At 39.5% G+C, this 21,502-nt stretch overlaps 1 protein-coding gene and 2 long non-coding RNA genes across 8 annotated transcripts; 1 reads left to right on the forward strand and 2 right to left on the reverse strand.

The window, feature by feature from the left end:
* Nucleotides 1-1,110: 1,110 nt before the first annotated feature.
* On the forward strand, nucleotides 1,111-13,186 carry LOC146389365 (uncharacterized). Of its 4 annotated transcripts, none has more exons than XR_014797596.1 (6): nucleotides 1,111-1,331; nucleotides 10,607-11,117; nucleotides 11,605-11,761; nucleotides 12,006-12,114; nucleotides 12,220-12,339; nucleotides 12,482-13,186. It is a non-coding gene; the product is annotated as an uncharacterized LOC146389365 (long non-coding RNA). The 4 variants fall into 4 exon arrangements; XR_014797597.1 differs by having other exon boundaries at nucleotides 11,610-11,761; XR_014797594.1 differs by having other exon boundaries at nucleotides 1,112-1,331; nucleotides 11,600-11,761.
* Nucleotides 4,263-9,841, reverse strand: LOC146389366 (uncharacterized). Of its 2 annotated transcripts, XM_084911017.1 has the most exons (3): nucleotides 9,793-9,841; nucleotides 9,557-9,610; nucleotides 4,263-7,225 (listed from the first exon to the last, which is right to left on the reverse strand). In XM_084911017.1, the coding sequence occupies exons 2-3, from the start codon at nucleotides 9,562-9,564 to the stop codon at nucleotides 5,596-5,598; spliced, it is 1,638 nt and encodes a 545-aa protein (XP_084767143.1). In that variant the 5' UTR covers nucleotides 9,565-9,610; nucleotides 9,793-9,841; the 3' UTR covers nucleotides 4,263-5,595. The 2 variants fall into 2 exon arrangements, with proteins under 2 accessions (XP_084767143.1, XP_084767148.1); XM_084911022.1 differs by lacking the exon at nucleotides 9,793-9,841 and having other exon boundaries at nucleotides 9,557-9,618.
* Nucleotides 13,187-14,891: 1,705 nt separating the features above from the next.
* LOC146389367 (uncharacterized) lies at nucleotides 14,892-20,857 on the reverse strand. 2 transcript variants are annotated; one of them, XR_014797603.1, is made up of 5 exons: nucleotides 19,964-20,857; nucleotides 17,668-17,772; nucleotides 16,786-16,943; nucleotides 16,303-16,360; nucleotides 14,892-15,375 (listed from the first exon to the last, which is right to left on the reverse strand). It is a non-coding gene; the product is annotated as an uncharacterized LOC146389367 (long non-coding RNA). The 2 variants fall into 2 exon arrangements; XR_014797602.1 differs by having other exon boundaries at nucleotides 14,892-15,378.
* Nucleotides 20,858-21,502: the final 645 nt, after the last annotated feature.

Here is a 21,502-nt window from a genome sequence, read left to right on the forward strand (position 1 = left end):
CCTTAGTTATGCTGCAATAGACGTAGGCTGCCGGGGGATTCCCATGATGCATTGAGTTTTTCCTTTCCAGTCACCTTTCTCACTCACTATGTGTTAACAGACCTCTCTGCATTGAATCATATCTGTTATTAACCTCTGTCTCTCTTCCACAGCATGTCTTTTATCCTGTCTTCCTTCTCTCACCCCAACCGGTCGCAGCAGATGGCCCCGCCCCTCCCTGAGCCTGGTTCTGCCGGAGGTTTCTTCCTGTTAAAAGGGAGTTTTTCCTTCCCACTGTCGCCAAAGTGCTTGCTCATAGGGGGTCATATGATTGTTGGGTTTTTCTCTGTATCTATGAAGCGCCTTGAGGCGACTTTTGTTGTGATTTGGCGCTATATAAATAAAATTGAATTGAATTGAATAGATGAGTTCAGCACTTTGACATGGGTGGTAGTGAAAGCAGGAAATGACAAATGTAGCACAGCAGCAGCTTTTAACACGTCTGAGCTGGAAACAGAAACTCTGGTATGAACATCATTCATAGAACAGCTTCCAGCTTCTTTTGCTCTGCTACAGTTTGGATGGATTTGCATTTAAAGATTCAAAGAGACTGAAGTGGATAGGGTCAGGAGGTCAAAGGTCAGAGCTCCTGTGGGTCTGAGGGCGGCCTCACGTTGGAGAAGGATGAAGGAGTCTGACCTGAGCCAGTGTTTGACATGAACACATCAGCACTGCTGTCAGTGAGCCTAACGACAGCCGTTAGCATCATTTCAGTGTTTCATCATTTAAAAACACTTCCTGTCACTGTGGTGGTTACAGTGACATCATGCAGTTTGTGCTTTGACCTCCAGAGGGCGACAAATCAGCACAGACAGAGAGCTCCATTCAAACTTTGCTGCCATCAGTAATAATTCTTCAAATATAATCATCAGTGTTTGAGCAGTTATGATATCAGGGACAATCTAGACATGTGTGACAATACTGAACATGTCACATGACACACCTTAAACATCATGTGATCCACTCTCAGCACTTTCATTCATGACTTCAACAGGTTGAAATGAGCTTTGAAGAAACATCAGTTCAGTGGTGAAATATTCAAACGCTGCAGGAAGAAGAACAACAAAGTGATGACGGATGTTTGTGTTTCAAACAGGAAAACCGGCAGAAATAAATCTTCAATTAAGGACTTAGTTGAAGATTAGTGAATTTCCAAGTTTCACATGAATGCAACACGGACTTTTCGATGCTTCTGAGTGTCCCCAAACACCTCTGAGTGTTTCCTTCCTGCTCAAAGTTTCTCTTTGCTGAACTTCGTGGAGTGGAGCTTGTTGTTGGTGTGTGAAGAAACTGTAAGTTTGCTTTGTTTCCTCCTTTAACAGTTTGTCTTTAGGAACTTTACTGTTTGTTCTGCTCATGTTGGATTTCTTCACACAACAAACTGTGTGTGTTTGTATTAAAGTCAGTGTGTAATGTTTTCTAACGAGGCCGAGTGTGTCCGCCATTGTCTGTCTGTGTGTGATCAGACTCCGGGAATCAGGCTATGTCCACACGTACCCGGGTATTTTTGAAAACGCAGATTTTTCTATGCGTTTGCACCTTTCGTCCACACGTAAACGGCGTTTTTGGTCACTGAAAACGGAGATTTTTAAAAACTCCGGCCAGGGTGGATATTTTCTAAAACTCCGTTTTTGCGTTTACGTGTGGACGAGAAAAACGGAGAAAACGCAGCGTCAAAGGTGTGCGCCTTTTGTGACGTCACACTGTGCGCCACGTTATTGTTTCGGTGAAATGAATTTCTACAATACTGTTACTGTTAATTGTACTCTCTGCAGTGTTTACATGCTTACATATACACACACAGTTACTGTCCCTCCACACATACGACCCCAGCTTTGTTTACTATTTCCCACCGAGGCTTCTAGACTTCTGATTGGCCAACATTTGCGCACGGTTAGGAATATAGCGCCACCTGTTGCTTTGGCATGTTCCTAGCAGCGTTTTCCTTCATATCTGCCTTTACGTGTGGACGGGATTATTTTTTAAAACGAAAACGGAAAATCTCCATTTTCAACAATACCCGTGTACGTGTGGACATAGCCTCAGACTAAACACCCTTAATGTGGTCTGAGCTCGGCCGTTTATATTCACAGGGGCAGCGGGAGACGGAGAGCGGACTTTGTAAATGAACATTTAGTATAGATGTGTGTTAGACGTTAATGTTATATAAAAACACTGACAGCTCAATATCCACCTCAGTCACTCTCCCTGATCCAGCTGAGTCACCAATAGGAAAAATCTGCTTTTCAGAGGAACTTGGTAACAGCAATAAGAGATATCGTCTCTCTCCCTTATATAATATCTTACTGGAGCCGATATGTTCCAGATATTAAGTGGAAGACAGTCTGGATGGTCCCCCATAAATATTTGATTGTAAATAAGGTGAAAGAAGAAAATTCTACATAAATGTTATCCAGCCAGTCACTACATGGTAAAATTTATAAGGGACATTAATACTAATTGTACTTTCTGTGGGGATCATCCAGAAACTGTGGCACATCTTTTTTGGTACTGTTCCTCTACACAGAGATTCTGGAAGAATTTAGCAGGTTTGTTATTGTCCATGTTTTAAGGGAGTTTTCTTTATGATGGGAAATGTTTTATTCTGTTTCTTTAAGTTCCCCAAGAAGTATGAGAAATGTTTTTTATGATAAATTTGTTAATACTTTTAGCTAAATTCTTTTATCCATAAATGTAAGTTTACTAACAAAACACCACATTTCTGTCATTATTTTAAGGATGTGGAAATGTACATACAATCAATATCAGACTCCACCAACAAAAAACAATATTTATGTGTATTTTTGCATGTATTCATATAATTATTACTTTTTTCTTTTACCCCTGGTTTTGTGTGTTCATGTTCTGTTCTTTTGTATACTTCATCTGTTCGTATGTTGTATACTCATTTTTGTTAAATAAAGTTCTTTAAAAAAAGTGTGTTAGACGCAGATTCAACATGTCGGTCTTGAAAATACTGCGTCACAAACTCTAGAAGTGTTACAAAACACACAAAAGTTATTGTAGTTCACTAGAACTGAACTCACAACTAAAACTAGATGTGAAAAAGTTAAAACAGAAATAAAAACTAAACACAAAAATTAAAATGAAATTATTGATAACGATCAATGAAATTATTTTGGAAAATTAAGTTTGGCAAAATGAATGGCTAACATTAACAGATAATTAGACATCAGGTATGTCAACAGGTGAAGTCAGATGTTCAGACAAGAGTCATGATTCTTTATTCGTATACAAGTACAACACGCAGTGAAATGTAACCTGACTGCTCGTCCACTTGTGCAAAAGGGGGAGAAGAACATTATATATTATACAACCCTCGTGATTAAAAATCGAGGCGCTCGTGCTTCTTATATTAAACCCTCCATTAGGAACCTTGGTGTTACCTTTGACCCAGCTCTGGACACACACGTTAAATCTTTGGTTCGCTCTTGTTTTTACCATTGAAGAAATATCGCTGAGTCCCTTTGTGTCACGCTCTGAACTGGAAATGATTCTTCATGCTTTTGTTTCATCTCGCTTAGATTATTGCAATTCTTTGTTTACTTGCTTAAGTAACGCCTCCCTGGAACGACTGCAGGGTGTTGAGAATGCTGCTGCCAGGCTTCTGATAAAGCATCACAAACACTCCCATGCCACTCCCCTGCTGATTCAGCTGCACTGGCTCCCTGTCAAGTTCAGGGTCCATTTTAAGATCGTAATCATGACTTATAGGGCCCTGGGAACACGGAGAGTGGAATATGTAAACAAATCTATCGGGTTAAGCAGCTCCATCACAACACACTAACAAATAACAGAGAGTTTTTGCTAAGATTAAGCACTACTTTAACATCTTGTTCCTTTTAGAAGCTCTTTCAGTTCCTTGAGATGATCACATTTTCTGCCCTTCACTGGTTTTGAGTTTGGGATTAAAAAAGCTCTGATATCTGTATCACTGATCCATGCTGTGGATTTAATTAAAAGTGTAAATAAACATGAAACAAGAGCACTATTATTCCCGAGATAATAAACACAGCAGGTTAAACTATTTATGATGCAGCTGCTGTAAAACATTAACGGCACAACTTTAAAATAAAAAAACCAAGGTGATGATGTCTCATTTCATTAAATGCCTGCTGCTTTGATTCCTCTGTCCTTGTGTTTCTTCCTTGTCTCCTATACTTGCATCTCTGGTGGGAGAAACTATGATATGTGGAGAGAAGTTGATTTGTGGAGAATGTGAAACATGGTAGTAAAAAAAGGGTTTGAACTGTGCATCTCTGCATTAAACATGAATTGTAGAGCTCAGCTCTTGTAGAGGTTTGTGTTTGTTTGCTGAGTGTGTGTGTGACCTGAAACACTTCCAATAAAGCAGATAAAATGTTAAACAGTAAACTGCAGCTGATAATTGAATAAAGACACTGAGCAAACTGATTGAGTGAAACAGATTTTTATTCAGGTTTCATGGAAAAGTGAGAAGATTTAATGTGGAAACAGCTAAGGAATAAAACATGCCAGCTTTACTTAACAGACTTCATTCTATGTACTTTTTTGAATATTTTAGTATCAATAAAGGAATGCTAGCATTTCAGTCTAACTTTAAGCTCCATCCATATTTGTAGGGATTTGTTTGTCATTCATGACCGTTTTCCTGCATTTTACTGAGTTTCCATGGTCTCTGGTTGCCACATCACTGCTAGTCTCTTCATGTGTGGATTCGTCTTCACACTTGATCTTCTGACAGTTCCAGGAGAGTCAGATAGGGACAACAGGTGTATCTGAACAGCATGATTCAGTAGCTTTACAGAAGTGTCTTTTATATTGGATTTTTTCAATTGCAATACAGCAAAGCAAAGAGGGAGCAGGCTTTATGTTTGGCAGCCATGAGAATAGAAAGGTGATTATTACCATCAACAGGTTCCAAACAGACACACATCTCACCTACACATATCTCACAGATTACTGACAACCTGACAGACTGGGCACAGTATGTGAGACTGGGCAGTCCTCTGTCTAGGACTTCTCTATTCCTGTTCAACGTCAGGACAACTCTGGCTTAATGTCATATTCTGATGATTCTACAGTGACTGGGTGTATGACTCATGGGAGGAGTACGGAGAACTATTTGACAATTTTGTGGAGTCATCTCAAGGGAATTAGCCTGGATTTCAACCCAGGACCATTCTGTTGTACTAACCACTGCACCATCATGCTGCCTGTATTATTATTATTGTTGTTTTCATATTTCTTTCTTTATTTTATACTGATTTAACAGAAGCATTTCCCAAATATGGGGTAGATAAAGTATTTACAATCTTATGTTAAAAGCTGATTAGAGATGTTTATGCTCATGTGATAAAGGTTGTTCTACAGGAAAAAGATTCCTGGGAAATCAAGTGTCTCTAAGCCCCTGTCCAGGTACAGAAGACAGGTTTCTACTCTCCATTTAATTAAATCTATTTTCTAATTTGGTAATGGAATGAACATCAAATGTCTTACAAAAGAAATACATTTTTTTATTGATGTTTAATCATCTAAATGAAGAGTGCAGAACTTCTAGTCTACACTGCTGTCTGGGCCAGATGTGAAGACATAGTTATATGCTGCTCTTCCAGCTGATGTTACTTTGCTGTAACAATATCGCAGCACTGTCTGGACTCCTTTACTCTGGCTGGCTTTTATCTTCATTAGTTTCTCAACCTTTTCTTTTTCTCCTTTCTCCATCATCTTCTCAATCAGGATGTCCAGATGGACATTGGTGGACAATGAATCAACATTCAGGGCGATCTTCTCCAGCTTGAGAACAAGCTGATAAGACTCATTCACCAGAGTATTCTTCTCCTCATCGAGCTTTTCTTTCTCCTTTTCAAGAGATGACAAAAGGGTCTTTTTCTCCTCTTGGTTTACTTCATATGTTCTCTTCAAGATTTCCATGGTCTTTTTCACTTTCCTTGTCTTGTTCACATATCTCTCGGTGTCTTTCACATGTTTTTCTGCAGGACACTTCTTGGTACAAACAATGCAGTTGCCATTTTGAATAACCTCACACTTTTCAGGAATCTTGGCAATTGTACATGGATAGTGACAGGTCTCCTCACAGACAGTACAAGAGACAGCTCCTTTAAAAAAACCAAACCATCTCTCTCCACCTGGGACAGCTTCTTTTTCTTTGTAAACTTCATCAGTTTCCACGGTGAAGTTTTCATCATTCTTCAAGCCTTTTTCATAGAGCTTCACATCTTCCTCGGTCTTTTTAATCTCACTGATCTTCAAATCAATCTTCTCAATTCTGTCTTGCAAGTTTTGAAAGCAGGCCGTCAGTTTGATGCGTGTGTTCAAAACATCCACAGTTGTGTCCAGCTGTCGAGGTTCAAGTTCTGCTATGAAACACATCAACTGCTTGATTCCTTTTTGTGTGACATCATAGGAATGCTCAAGTTCCTCTAGCTCATTCTCTGCTCGTGCTTCATCCTGGCAGTTATCAAACAGGAAGTGAGCAGGCTGATTCTTTTCGTTTGTGGCACATTTAATGTTTGCTACTTCAAGAGCTTTGAGAGCATTTTTAGGTCGTCTTCCATCTGAGTGTGTGATGAGAGCTACAATGTTTTTCTCCACATCTTTTCCAAACAGAGACATCACTGAATTAAATATGTAGATCAGTCGCTCACTCAGTCGATTATCTGTTGCCTTCATCACCAGACCCACTGCATGAACTTCATGAACTCCATCCTCCAATCGAAACAAGTCCAATAATTGTTGACTGACGATTGCATCATGTTCAATCCCTCTGGTGTCTCCAAATCCAGGAGTATCGATGATGGTCAGAGAGTAGGGCAGAGTTTCATCTTCAAAGCCAAAAATCTCGTACACGACCACATTTGATGTCTGACTTTCTGTCTGGTTTTCATTTTTCTCCCCCTCTACGATCTGAAACCAGACTCCATCCTCCCACTTCACTCCCATGGTGTAGTTGATAAGAGCGTTTATCAGAGTAGATTTTCCTGCTCCTGTTTCACCCACAAGCAAGATGGTTTTATTTGTCTTTTTTGGAATTTTTTCTCCAACAGTCATTTTTGCCAGCATTCCAAACTCCTCTTTCTTTGGTTTCAGATGGTAGAGAGCAGGAGATCCTGAAGAGATCCAAGTACTTCTGGAGATGACAGCCTTGAATTTAGATGAGTTGTTCCTGTTGAAAAAATTAAACACAGCTCAACACGTGTTTAAAACTTTATGTGGTGGCTTTTATCCATTGCAAATCAAATACATCGCTGGGGACAGTTAAGAAAGATTTTAAACCTATCTTTGTACAAACCTATGATCCTTCCCTCCATGCAGCCATCTACTCATTTATAAACACAGACCTAAAAATAATTACTGAAGTCTAAGCCACCAGAATAAAATTAATCCAAGCGGACCAAACAACAAACATTACTAGACAGCAGATATTAGCGGCTGTTAGTATCCTATATCAACACACTGAAAACACAATAGTTTCAAAGAGTGACAATGATTCCACCCAAAAGCTAAAGTCAGCATAGCCTCAGGATGAAGCTCAGGTTTAGGTTAGTGTATTTGTTCCAGTAGATAAATTTGGTCTGAAACAAGTGAAGTACACTTCACAACCTCCATCTATCCAGCGCCCCCTGCTTATCCTTTTCAGGGTCGCAGGGGGGCGTTGGAGCCTATCCCAGCTATCATAGGGGGAGAGGCGGGGTATGAGTAAGAGAAGGTCTTGATATTTATACAAACACAGAAAAAAAATGTTTTTATTTTAAATAAAAGTTTCTCTTTTTCTGCTAATGTGTCCCATCAACTCTATTACTTTGTAAACGTGTTACATGTAATTTGTGTCTCATAAATCTTTTACATATTTTCACATTAGTTATCTATAATTGAAAAACAATTAATTCAAAATTCTTTTTTTTTTAAGTAGTTCTTTCTCCCCGCTTTTGCCAAGTGCCACTCAGAGATTTCTGCTCTCTCTAGCTCTGAGGATTATAATCTTCAGTCTCCTGAGCTTCCCCCAGAAGGTCTATGTGTAAGTTATGCATTATCTAAATATGAGCAAGTTTGCAAGTTTTCTAGGGAATACCTCAACATTGGTTAATCAGAAAATACAAAACCCAGATTGTGTCATGGACTCATGTGTTTTTTGGATTTACCCCAGGCTGGCGTATTTATCCGCAGCACCTTAAAGGCCCGTCTATGAAAATGTTGTTTGACATTAAATCAGTTCGTGGCGCAAAAAAGGATGGGAATACTGACCTAAATGATTAAGTTAATGGGGCAGGGATATCAATATTATATTTTTATGGGTTCACACAAAAGTTATTGCCCGTAAAATGACAAATTTAACCTTGACCTTATATGTACGACTGGGTATTGTCACTGAGTTCAAGTTTTATTGTCATATACAGATAAACAGTGTAGCCACATTTACCCATAATGAAATTCTTTGGCTCGTGCTCCTCAGCTTTACATGAGCATATAGAAAATGTCCAGTTATACTTAAGAAGAAAATAACAAAAAAATAACAATAATAATAATAAAGAAAAACAAACAAACAAAATACTAAACTATTCAACAAATGATTCGAACCTGATTAACCTTTTAAATTAAGAATATTTCATTGCAAATTATTTGACTATTTCTCTGCAATTACAAACTCTGTGTAAACGATCTATGTGTTAAAAACAAAGCTGGCACTTAAGGGACTTCATCAGAGGTGTAAGCATCACAGCAGATACCTTTGTGTCAAAGTGACTGATGGTAAAACGCAGAAAAATATGAAGGAGATTTTCATGGCCTGGTCTTTTATAGCAGATAATCATCTTAAAAATATTCTGCAGTAGATCAAAAATGGAAGCTATCCGGTAGCTACTGAACAGCAGAAATTAGCCTTTCCTGTTGGAAGTCATTTTTGAAAAAAAAAAAAAAGCAGCCGACAGCGCTGTACACAACAGTAGACTGATGCGTAATAAGCAAGCGAATAATGCAGAAAACAGAGATTTGAGATGGGAAAATGGTCTAGAAGTACACTAAGAGAGAGAAAGAGTTGTGCAGGAAGTGTGCAAAGTTAGAGCAATCCATTTACCTGCTTTTTAATTGTTTGCTGTTTTAGCTGTTTGGTGGTAAAACAACATTTATATTTAAAAATCGATTTCAAAATGTAATGACTCGATATCACATTCAAATTAAATTTGATTTTAATCAGGAAATCAGTTTTTTTAAACCCACCCCTAACTGTATGTGATCGCTATCTGAAAACCTAAATTCTGACTATTACTTCAGGAGGAATAGCAATTTTTATGAATTCTGGACACCAGATACCTCACCTTGGCATAAGCTCATAGGTGAGGCTAAAATGCAAATAAATTTATCAAAAATAAAAATCAATATTGTAAGGATAAGCTCACTCAATTGTACAGTTTTATGATCAGTTTTGATGATAATGCGCATGATGATATATTAAAACATGAAGATAACTGTATCTCTTAACTGTACTTATTGTACTTACGTTGCCATATTGATGACAGAGATCCACACAGTGAGGTGTCAGTAAAATCTTGCTCTGGAGTAAAACAAACAAAAAAAATTAATCCCATCTATTTCTAAAGAATTACATTTGGTAAATCTGATGATTAGGAGAATAATTACAATCAGGATCTTCATTTTCAATTAGTTAAATGTTCTCTTTCTGTAATCTGTAATTTTATCTTGATCTCCCAATTCCAGCATTTCAAGTGATCTTACCTGTATTGTATCAGAAAGCTCTGTGATGCTGAGGAGGCAGAGAAGGGAGAAGGTAGGGTTGCACAATTTTATACCCTCAGAGGAGGGACGATGAGACCATGCAATCACATGACTTTTTTGAAATTACAGAATTAACAGAAGGGAATTTGAGCAGCAATGTTGCCCCACCCCCCTACTCATAACAAAACTGAAAGTGTTTCCACCTTGCATGTGTGTTTTTGTGTGTGTTGCAAAACAGTCTAAAGTCTGTCACAGCTTTGAAATAGGCTTTGAAATGAAATGGGCAGCTTTGACAAAAACAAAATGACAAAAAAGTTGTTCTGTGGGAGCCCAGGAACAGAACTCACTTCTTACTGGGGTTATCACACACACAGACACAAACACACAGCCCTGGACTTTTTGTTTCATTATGACAACTGTTAAACCGAATGGTAAACAGAGGGGGTAAAGCTGGCCAGAGTTCCTTACTACCTCTCAAATCAAATCAAATCACTTTTATTGTCACATCACATGTGCAGGTACACTGGTACAGCACATGCGAGTTAAATTCTTGTGTGCAAGCTTCACAAGCAACAGCAAATACAATAACATAGGAACAAAGCAAAATACAAGAATGGGAATCTGAGATTTATAAGAATAAATATATGTACAAATATAAGAATGTATGCACATTACTGAATATGTATACCAAATATGTGTATATACATTTAATTGAAATATGAACCAGTGATTTTTTGATTGCTGATTCCAAGAGAGTCTTTGTGGAAATCCTGTTTGGCTTTTTGTTATTTTAATTCTCTTTTCTGTTTTCCAGGACAGTTCTCCACAGTCGCTGTCCACATGGGTCAGTGGGACCAAGAAGCACTCTGCCAATGTGTGGACTCTGACCAGCAACATCCAGCAAGACCCAGACAGCGTTTTCTATCTCCCAGCTGGAGTTATTGTTTGTCTGTGACTGCCTCCTCATTATTATTCATACCCAGTAATGTGAAGTATGCTTATATCTACTATAACTGAACCAACCTGGTGCTCTTCATTTATGGAGGCTGTTGAGTCTGAATGTTGGATGTTGTGTATCTCGTGTTCTCTGGGCTTTGTTGTCCTCAGTCTTTTTGCAGGATCAGAAAACAAAACCAGGAGGCGCGTAAATGTTTCTTCTCCATGATGTTTCTTCAAATGTTTCTTCTGGATGATGATAAGACCGTGACACGGGATGCCACCTTTGGTCTTGTGATGAAGCAAAGCTCAGGAAGAAGTGGGATTAAATGGTACCCACATGTTGAGAAGGATGTACAGGGGCACCTGCAGCCAAATCCAAGCTTCAGGTTAGTTGTAGTTGCAGAACGCTATAGGACTGAGACATCTGAGGCAGCAAATGTTTGATTAAACGGATGAAAAAGAGAAGTTTCTTCCCTATAATTATCACTTCTTAAAATCTGTAGCAACTTCAAGTCTGTCAGCATGCTGAGCATGCTCAGAATGTGACAATATATTTTTGTTCAATATTTAATTTCTTTCAGTTGCAATTGTTAAATGAAAAAAAATAAAAAATATATTCTTATAATTTAGCAAACTAATTTATCAAAAATATATATATACATATATCTGTATTAGTTTTAATAAATTAATGTGACACCTGTATTGAAAATACCAGATTGTATTCATACAGAATCAGTTTGGTATCATTGTTTGTCTGATCGCTGAAACTAAGAGCTGCTTTGATCTGTTTGGATCTAAAGTCTCCAAACTCGAGCTCTGATGTTTCTTCACCCTTGTGTGTGATATGTGATTTCCTACATGCTGGCAGAGCAGAGCAGCAGTTTGTGCTCACAGATGGTGACGGTGTGGAGAGACGGTGGCGTTTCCTCAGAAGAACCAGCAGAGTCACAAAGGACACCAGTCCATCTCACCACCTTGACTTGCTGACTGATGCTCGTCTGCACTGCACAGAGGAAATCAACTGACCGAGGTTTGTCCAGTGACGTGTTATGAAATGTATATTTGTTTTATGCTTACAGATGTGTTTTTCTTGACAGAGGCTCTGCAGAGGTTAGACAAAGCAGAGAAAACATGTGCTTTACATTTTACTGTGATTTACTGGGATATTTGTTGCCTGATGTTCAGCAGGAATGGAATCAAAGGAAGATGTTTTTGCTGTTTTTGTAATGATGTAAGTAAATCTTCAATATTATTTATTTGCTTGGTTATATTAGGAGTGTTTCTGAGTGAGGGAGAGAGGAGTCATCATCCAGGTAAAGTGACGTGGATCAGTGGATACACTTGTCTCCCCTTTAAAGGAAACAATCCAAGTCATCCTTAAATGTTAGTGCTTTCAAATACACAAACATTTTTAAAGGACAAAAATGAACATCCAACTTTGGCTGGAACACAAAATAAATCTTTGCATGTGTGTTTTCAAACTCTCAGATGGGCAGCATATCAGTCTTGGACTGTCTAACCTGCCGGAGCAGCACTGAATGACCACCACACATGAGCATGTTCCTGCAACATTCAGCAGCTTTGTTCATCTGTGTGCTTCTGCTTTTGGTAAGTAGAGTTACCCAACTCCAGTAACTCTAAACACATGCCATCCATTTCTAACGGCCTGGTTACTTCCTGTCAGTTACTTTAGAAACCATGTGGTCACCTGACCTAACACTGTTTCTTCTTCTTCCCCTTAATGTTGAAGTGTCACATGTCCAACAGCTGGAGAGGAAACTACACCAGTGTACTGGGATGTTTCAGCAACACGTGCCAGATGCTGTTCCTTCATGGTGACATCACCAGAGACAGCCCCGCCCACCTCAGGACCTCGCCATTGATCATGATGATTATAATGATGACAGCGAGCGGAACTAAGACTGTAAAAATCCACAACCAGAATGTTTAGATGCTTTTTAATTATTCATGAATACTGAGTTTTGTCTCTCTTTTTTTTTCTCATTTGTTACTAACAAAGTTCACCAAACTCACACAGTTTACATTCTGTATGTTTCCATCAAGGTTTATTTTCTTAGAAATCATCGTTTTTCTCTTTTTCTCTTTTGTAATTGATGATAATTCAGTGAATATACTGCGCTGCTTCCTTTTATTGCGTCTCACATTGCTTTAAGTTTTTCAGTGTCCAGTTATTTTTCACTGCTGTTTGAATTCTCTGTATGTTTGACCCTGTAGACTGTTTGATGGACTGCTTGTCTTCCTGTTTGTAACCGCCGCCTGTTTTTGACTAAAGATTTGGATTTCTGACTTTAACACAGCCTCTGCGTGTCCTCCCTTTGTGTCCTCTTCCTCTGTGAATGTGTTGCATGTGTCACAGATTCATTTTATTAACAGCTTTCCCACAGTGAGTTGCATCAGCATTCATTCACAGCACATTTCAGAAGGATTCAGATTAATACAGTGATCTTACAGTCAGAATGATCCTGACAGAGTGCCACTGTGAATGATCTTTCATCAGGTCAATTTCAAAGTTCAGTATTTCAAAGCAGGAGTTATGAAGAATCATATTGGAATTAGGACTAATAATATGTACTTACAAAGTCAAAGTTTTTTAATTATGCTAGAATATTGGAAGACAATCAACTTTTAGTGTTTTCCGCATATTAATTCTTCTGACATAGAGACGGTGACCCTAACTGTACAGAAGCACTAAACAGCTGACAATCTAACAGACATCATTGGCCTGAGCCGTCATGCACAGTGAGTCTGATCCTTTGCTGTGAGAGTCTCACAAGCATGTTTCTGGTCAGTTTGGAAGAAATAATATCACAATGTTGATCTTTCTTTCCAATATTCCTTCTCTTTTACAACATAAACTGTGATCAAAGCTACTAATGTTCACAGCATGTAATAATAGTGACAGTCCAGGGCATTGTGGTCTGTGGAGCTAGGGTTAGGGTTAGGGTTAGCAATTCAGACATATGTAATCAATATTACTCTTGCTGGATATAACAAACACCTAGGAATTTGTATTATAATTTGATTTTCATGAAATATTCATATTCAGTATCGGTCCTTTTATATTATAACCACGTATCCACCCAGGCTCGTGGTGGGGCAGGGCTCTGTCCTGGGATGCTTGAGTACAAGGTAATGTACACCCTGACCAGGTATCCAGTCTGTCAGAATTGTTTTCAATATTTGGTTCAAAAACATGAGTGACAACAAAAATCCAACTAGGATTCTTGCATATGATGAATGAAGTCTGTCTTTGACTGTATTGTGCAGCTGATCCATCAAACCCCCAGCAGGTGAACCTTATTCATGACATAACACGGCAACAATGTAAAAAATGAAACAGCAACAGTCTAAATGTAAAGTGCATTCTAAAGTCCTCTTCAATAAATCATATGCAAAGAGTCATTCAGGACTGTAAAACGTGAACTACAGAACCCAGAGTCTTCATCATTAAACTCTGGTTGCTTCATTTTTCTATCCTATATCAGATACTTTAAAGGTTAGGTTAGGTAAACTTGCATTCTCATGGTGAGGCAAAGTGCTTTATGTGTGTGTGTGTGTGTGTGTGTGTGTGTGTGTGTGTGTGTGTGTGTCACGGACGGCTATAAAAGGCCTATAATTAAAGAACAAAGCGGGGTTTGAGTTCGAGTTGCGGCAGACTGTCACTACTTGTAAATGGAACGCAGCCTTCCTACGGCGGACAGCTAATAACAGGAATCGGACGCGGTCCACCCAAGTCCACAGCAACCACCATAGCAACCGCCTAGCATGACCTTAAAAACATATTCTGTCTTCATAACTATCAAACACATGAAATGATTTGCAAAGTGTTTAAGTGTTACAGCTGCAGAGAGCTATGACGGTATCTTTGGAAGCTGTTTACATAGCTAATAATATACGATGTAACCATGGAGACAGTCAGTCACGTGAGCGAGCGGTGCATGTTTACTACAGTGAATAAGGTGACTGCGTGCACAGCGTCCACACGCTGCAGAGGGTAAAGACATTACTTCAATATTGTTTTACATTGATATATATTTGCCTTCTGTTGACCATCACCTCAGGTTCACCATGACAGCTTCAGCATACAGATGCACACTGTCTAAATAAACTCATGTCTCAGAAATAAGCACAGCTGTTCATGTTTGTCATTAGAGTTTTATTTGTAAGAAAATTGTGAACTTCATATTGTGCATCAAATAAAAGAACATTTCACAACTCTGAGTCAACAGAAACAGGTAACAGAAATGTCTCTAATGTAGACATGTACAGTGTAGTGTAAGCAGTAAAAGATCATAAAGGAAACACTAACATTCATGTGAAACTAATTGTAATAAAAAAATGAACAGGTGGTTTATAGATGTAAAAGAAAGAATCTGAAAACAACACTTTGTTGGTCTAAGTGATCAAAGTAGAAAACAGAACTGATGTTCAAAAACAAACCGTAGCTGCACTAATATTACACATCTCCATTGTTGTGGTGAACAATGTTGCTTTTAAAACCACATGCAGTGTGTGACCGTGACTGTTCACTGAGACCATGAACGCCACTTCGCTGAAGCCTTCGCCTTCTTCTTCTTCTTCTTCTTCTAAATTGGAAGCAGAAGGAGCACGAGCTGCTTTGATCTACTGAAAGGAAAAAGCAGAACATCTGAGCTGAAACCAGTCAGCTGAAACCATTAAGACAGGAACAATCATTCAATGCAGTGTCTCAGGTGGCTTAGCCTGTTACAACTGTTGATACAAGCTAAATACGGTTAACACACAGTGTCAGGGAGCTCCAGTGTGGGAACTAGTGGCTTTAGGTTTGTAGTCATTTAACTTTCATCCATTCATTCATTTAATTCAGGAGGAAGAAATGTCAGGTTGGTGCAGGCTGGTTACATGCATTTGGTCCCATGCTGTCTTTAACTAAATGACTTGGTTCATTTTATGGCTGGGCTGTATGTGGGGTTATATCATGGAGTACCTGTCCCCTGTTAGACTTAGAAAGTTTCTCCATAAGTAGAGTTTCTAACTCTTATAGCACATCTGTGGCTGACAGCTTTGCTCTTTTTACCCCACACTGGTTGTGAGTGTGTAAATAGCCCCACTAGTTCTTTTGGGTTGCAGTTAACTTGGGAGGAAGGGGTGGGTCTGCCATGACTAGATGAATAACAATGATCTGGGATACATAAATTTCATAATGCATGCATATATCTCTATAAACCTGGCCTGAGGGCTGCCATTTTTTACATTCAGTTATTTCTCTGTTGGAACTAAATAATGAATGTGTTACAGTTAAACTGACACTGATCAGTGTAAATGGCTCATTGGGACACAGAAACCTTTAAATTAAACCTGATATTGAGTGTCAAACAATATCAAAGCTGTAAAAGCTGTTTACAGTCAGAATTTATAAAAACTATGATTGTAAATAAATTCAAACAAGTGAGCTTTTCTCTTTGTGCTGAATATCAACACTGTGATTTCTTAGACTGTAAGCTTTACTTTAGCACAACCAGTTGTAGAAGCCGTCACTCCAAATGTCTTTTGATAACAAGAAAAAAATACCTTTTCAGTCCACGGCCTGAAGTTCTTCTCTGACATCTTCTGCCATCAGCTTTGTCTGCTGGTTTGAAGACAATAAACCACAAAAAGATGATTTAGTCACTTTGTCTGCGTCATGCAGCTCGAATGTGTCGTGTAACGATGTTGAATAGCCGTCGTTATCCCTCTGCTGTGTCAGTAGGATTGTACTGTACAGCATCTCACTGATATGTGAGGAATGCTAATGTAACACGATAACAGACTTACATCATTAAAACATAAAGGACAGGAGATATTTAGATATTTTTATATTTATATTACATTTTATAGCTGACAGATATTACTAAATAGGTAGAATTTACTAAATAGCTGGATGAACATGAAAAATATGTCCATAATCACAAATGACCATGAGAGCCAGTAGAATTAATTCAACTGGACACTCAAAAGACGTCCTTAAATGCTCTTTAAGTGGCAGAACAAACGAACAAACAGTTAATCGCTTACTTGAGATGAAATCTGCTCAGCTACTTTGAAAACAGCTTCTAACTGGTTCCTCCTTTAACAGGATGACTGCTCAGGGGTAAGGCCATCATGCAGTCCAGCAACCTTTATGGTTCTGCTTTGATTCACCAGGAACTATTAGGGAAACCTTCCAGCGCCTCCTGTGAAAGACACAGGCATAAACACAAACATTTATTAACATGTTCCACAGTCTTCCAGTTTGATTTTCTCATCCTGTGGACAACAACGTACATGGATGCAGGTTTATTGTTAACTTTTGTAAGGTTTATTTAGTGAACATATCCAGCTGCAGCTCCACTGTGATCCTGAACTGGATAAGCACTTAAGAAAATGTGTCAATAAATGGACATACATCAACTTACTATATTTATCCAAACAGACGGGACCAATAATGCTTCACTGAGTTAGAGACTTTAACGTCTCTTCTATGTAAGAATGTCTCGTGCTGATATACCTGCAAACTTGACAACAAAGGTTTTTCAGACTGCATGTAGCTGTCCTCTATGTCAGCTCACACATTTACATTCATGTCACACTTATTTCTGCTTTCCCATTTTATAATTATTACTTACATTTTGATTAGATACCTTGAGTTTGTAAATGATCAGATTACATAATTGGAATACAATGTATCCAATTCAGGGTTGCGGGAGGATGAAGCCTATCCCAGCTGATACAGGACAAAGACAGGCTGCCAGTTTATTGCAGGGCTAACACAATATGTGTAACAGAAAATCCACTTAAATGTTTGATATTTCTTATAATAATCATAATTATGACTATTATTTAAAGGTTTCTTTATAAATACATTTTGATTTTTTTATAACACCTAAAATATAAACCTGAGCTGTTTCAGATTCTGACCTCAGTGACCTGGCTGTGTCCTCACTGCAGCTCCCTCTTGGAAGTACGTCTGCTTCTTGTCTTCCCCCAGTGTTGACCGCCTGCCCTTGATATCACGTACTGTACCTGAGGAACAAAAAAGGACAAACACTTGCCTTCATTTAAGAAGTACATTCATACAGAGGTAATCTATGGAAACACACTAGTTCACCCTTTGGGAGGAATCCGTTCCTGTGAAACATTTCTGTAAATGAACATCATGTGGAGAATGAATGAAATGAGTTCTTCAGGTGACTCAGCAGTCCCACACTGACAAATGAAATCTAGGTAAACTATTAAGCATATTTGCCCTTCTGAAATCTGTGTTAAACAACAACGAACATAAATTAGTAACAAAAATACAGCTGAGTAGAGGCTTTACAAGCCACCAGCAGCCATAATGCTAAATTTTAATCTTCAAATGTTTCTGAGCCGTCTTCAAGCTGCTTTTAACACATTAAAGTCCCACAGTCAATGCAGCCTGACTCAATCCTAGATGTTCAGCACACAGAGACACAGAGGTGCCGTTTAAAGTTTAGTGTTAACATGAGTCACTGATCATTTGCAATATTACAGAGTCTGGCAGTCTTTGCATGATGTCCACGTCACTGTAAGTTTCTAGCTGACTCTCAGGTGTGCCAGCAGGAAAGAGTAATAATAACCTGCATCCTGAGGTTTGTCATGCAGGATTAAAGGAGCCAGGCTTTGTTCACACAGCTAGGATTGTATTTTACACTGACCCTGGGTCAGTATAAGTATCATACAGTTTAAACGAAGCACTGAAACTTGCACATATTTATTACAGATGTACTGAAGCCGAAGCGGGTGAATAAAGTCACCCAGTCACTAGCTGTGCCATTACCCAGCATACACCACTCCCTCCATAAATGCAATAAACATACAAAAGTAACAGCCTATGATTAATTTCTCTGCTGTATCTGCTGTTTCTCAGGTAGTTGCTTACATTATATAATTTATTGTGTTCAGTACACGTCACTACAATGTGATTTTGGAAATATATAAATATACGGACAACAGGCTCTTCCGTGGCAATCTGTTGTCGTCAATAAACAACGTTTAGGGAGCTCTATAGTATTCAATGAGAGGACCCTGCACGTCAGTTCTCGACGCGAGGGGGGTGAAGCAGAGGGAGCCTGACCATGCGTCACACGTTTGACGAGTTGGGAGTGAGAACGTGTTGGATATGGTACTACAAGGTCATTAAGATAAGATGGGGCCTGATTATTTAAGACCTTGTATGTGAGGAGCAGGATTTTGAATTCTGGATTTAACAGGAAGCCAATGAAGGGAAGCCAAAACAGGAGAAATATGCTCTCTCCTTCTAGTCCCTGTCAGGACTCTTGCTGCAGCATTTTGGATTAGCTGAAGGCTTTCAGGGAGTTTTTAGGACTTCCTAATAATAATGAATTACAGTCGTCCAGCCTGGAAGTAATAAATGCATGAACTAGTTTTTCAGCGTCACTCTGAGACAGGATATTTCTAACTTTAGAGATGTTGCGCAAATGGAAGAAAGCAGTCTTACATATTTGTTTAATCTGTGCGTTGAAGGACATGTCCTGGTCAAAAATGACTCCAAGGTTCCTCACAGCGTTACTGGAGGCCAAGGTAATGCCATCCAGAGTATGAATCTGCTTAGATACCATATTTCTAAGCTTTTCAGGGCCGAGTACAATAACCTCAGTTTGATCTGAATGAAGAAGCAGAAAGTTAGCGGCCATCCAGGTCTTTATGTCTTTAAGACATTCCTGCAGTTTAACTCATTGGTGTGTGTTATCTGGCTTCATGGAGGTGAGGGCAACCAAAGCTCAGCCTGTCCCTGCAGCATTTCCTTGGGTGGCTAGGGCCCAGCTACCACCCACACCTGTGCCAGCTCCCAGGACGAGAGCAGCTGTGACCCAGTCTACCTCCACACCTGTTCCTGTTTCTCGGGTGGGGGTGACTGGTGTCCAGCCACCTCCCGTGCCTGTCCCATCGCCCAGGCTGAGGGCAGCGAGAACCCAGCCTGACCTCCCTAGAGGCTCGGAAGAGCTAACCTGTCCACCTGCTAGTTTACCTCTTTATCCACCTCCTGATCCAGCCTTTCACGCCTTAGCACTATCTCTGGTTAGGCTAACTGAGCTCTTCCCCGCTCAAGCACCTGATGCACTAGCCCAGGCTGCAGCTTTATCTCCTTCACTAGCTCAGTCTTTAGCTCAGCCATTAGCCGCACCAACCTCTGTTTATCCCTTAGCCTCCCCAGTCCAGTCAGTTCACTCGCCTGCTGTTCAGCTTCCAGTTCAGCTTCCAGTCCAGTCTCCTGCCCTCCAGTCCCCTGTAGCTCAGTCTCCTCCTGTGCAGTCTGTCCAGTCGCCCGTTGCCCAGTCACCCGTTGACCATTGCCCAATCTTCTATCCAGTCTCTGGTCCAGTCACTCATAAACCATCCTGTTCAGCTCCCTGATCAGCAAACACAGCATTCAGAGCCAGCTGTGAGCTGTCCAGCTCCTCAGCCAGGGGTTTCCGCACCTGCTGGCCCCGCAGCTGCTCCTCAGTCACTGCCGGCTCACACGCCGTCGCCTGCAGCTGCTCCTCGTTCGATACTTTGGTGTCACGGTTCGATATTTTTTTGATACAAAAAATGTTCATGCGTTTTTAATTTGTCAGTTATTAAAATTATAAATATATATTTGAACTCAAAAGTACAGTTTTTAAATTTACTGTTGCTGAAACAACAAAATAATAAAAATAAATAAATCTATCTGATCGAGAAATCCCTCATCTTTAGAAAAGAGAGTTTATTACAGAGAAATGGCTCTTTCCAAAATAAAAGCTATACTATACGCTTCTTCTGGGCTATATTCTCAGCAGCATATTAAACATATCAGGTCCCCATAAGGAGAATCATGTGCTAACAGCGGTCTAAATGACTCGGCAAGGACGTAGATTTGGCATGGACAGAAGGGACATCTCCCCACCAATATTCAGCGATTATTGAAATTATCCCCACCAATAATTTGATCTCTTCGAGTAAAGAAATCAAACCCGATAGAAAGAAAAAAACGATCTGTCAGCGTCTCATTCACCCAGCGGTGCAGAAAGAGTTAAATTACGTTCTCTACTGGAGTCCTGCCTCATGTGACAAATATGGCCAATGTGATTGGCTGAGCCTTTCAGGGCGCTCTGTTTAGTTTTAGCAGCGGCAAACCTGCACTGCGAGGACCTGAAAGGAGGACGGCAGCAAAGAGGAAGAACCTGGATATAAGAAAGTGTTTTTCAAAGAAACCTGTAAGTCACTTAAAGTCAAGTTCAGTCATAAGATGTGTCACAATAACGTTACAGGCTGTGCTAGGCTTTGGCCCACATCAGTCTAAAACTGTATGTAACCATCAATAACGTGTTTTGGAAACTAACTGCACAACATGCAGCACTATTAGTTCTCTCAGTCTCAGAGCAGCATTTCTAATTTTGATTGAAACTGTCAGAGAAAACGGAGCCTCGAGCAGCCAGGATATTAGTTTACAGAGGCTGTACCATGTCCACCAGGAGAGACTGGACAATATAGATGTAAAACAAATATGCCAGCAGTTTATCTCAGTTAACGAGAGGAGAAGGCATGTGTTTGGCTCCTTCTCATAGTGAACATACAGTTGTTGTGTCCATGTCTGTTGCTGTAATAGAGCATGTGGAGAATAAAAAATCCCAGCTCACTGATTTGATCGGGGCAATAGTGCCTAAAATGTTGCATAATTTTGCTGAGAGATCTGTTACTTTGTGGTAATCTTAGATGAGTAGTTTTATTGACAAACCCACCAGGTCAT

This window comes from Perissodus microlepis, chromosome 3 (assembly GCF_051167445.1).
Source record: "Perissodus microlepis isolate ML-2025 ecotype Zambia chromosome 3, ASM5116744v1, whole genome shotgun sequence".
NCBI classification, from domain to species: Eukaryota; Metazoa; Chordata; class Actinopteri; order Cichliformes; family Cichlidae; genus Perissodus; species Perissodus microlepis.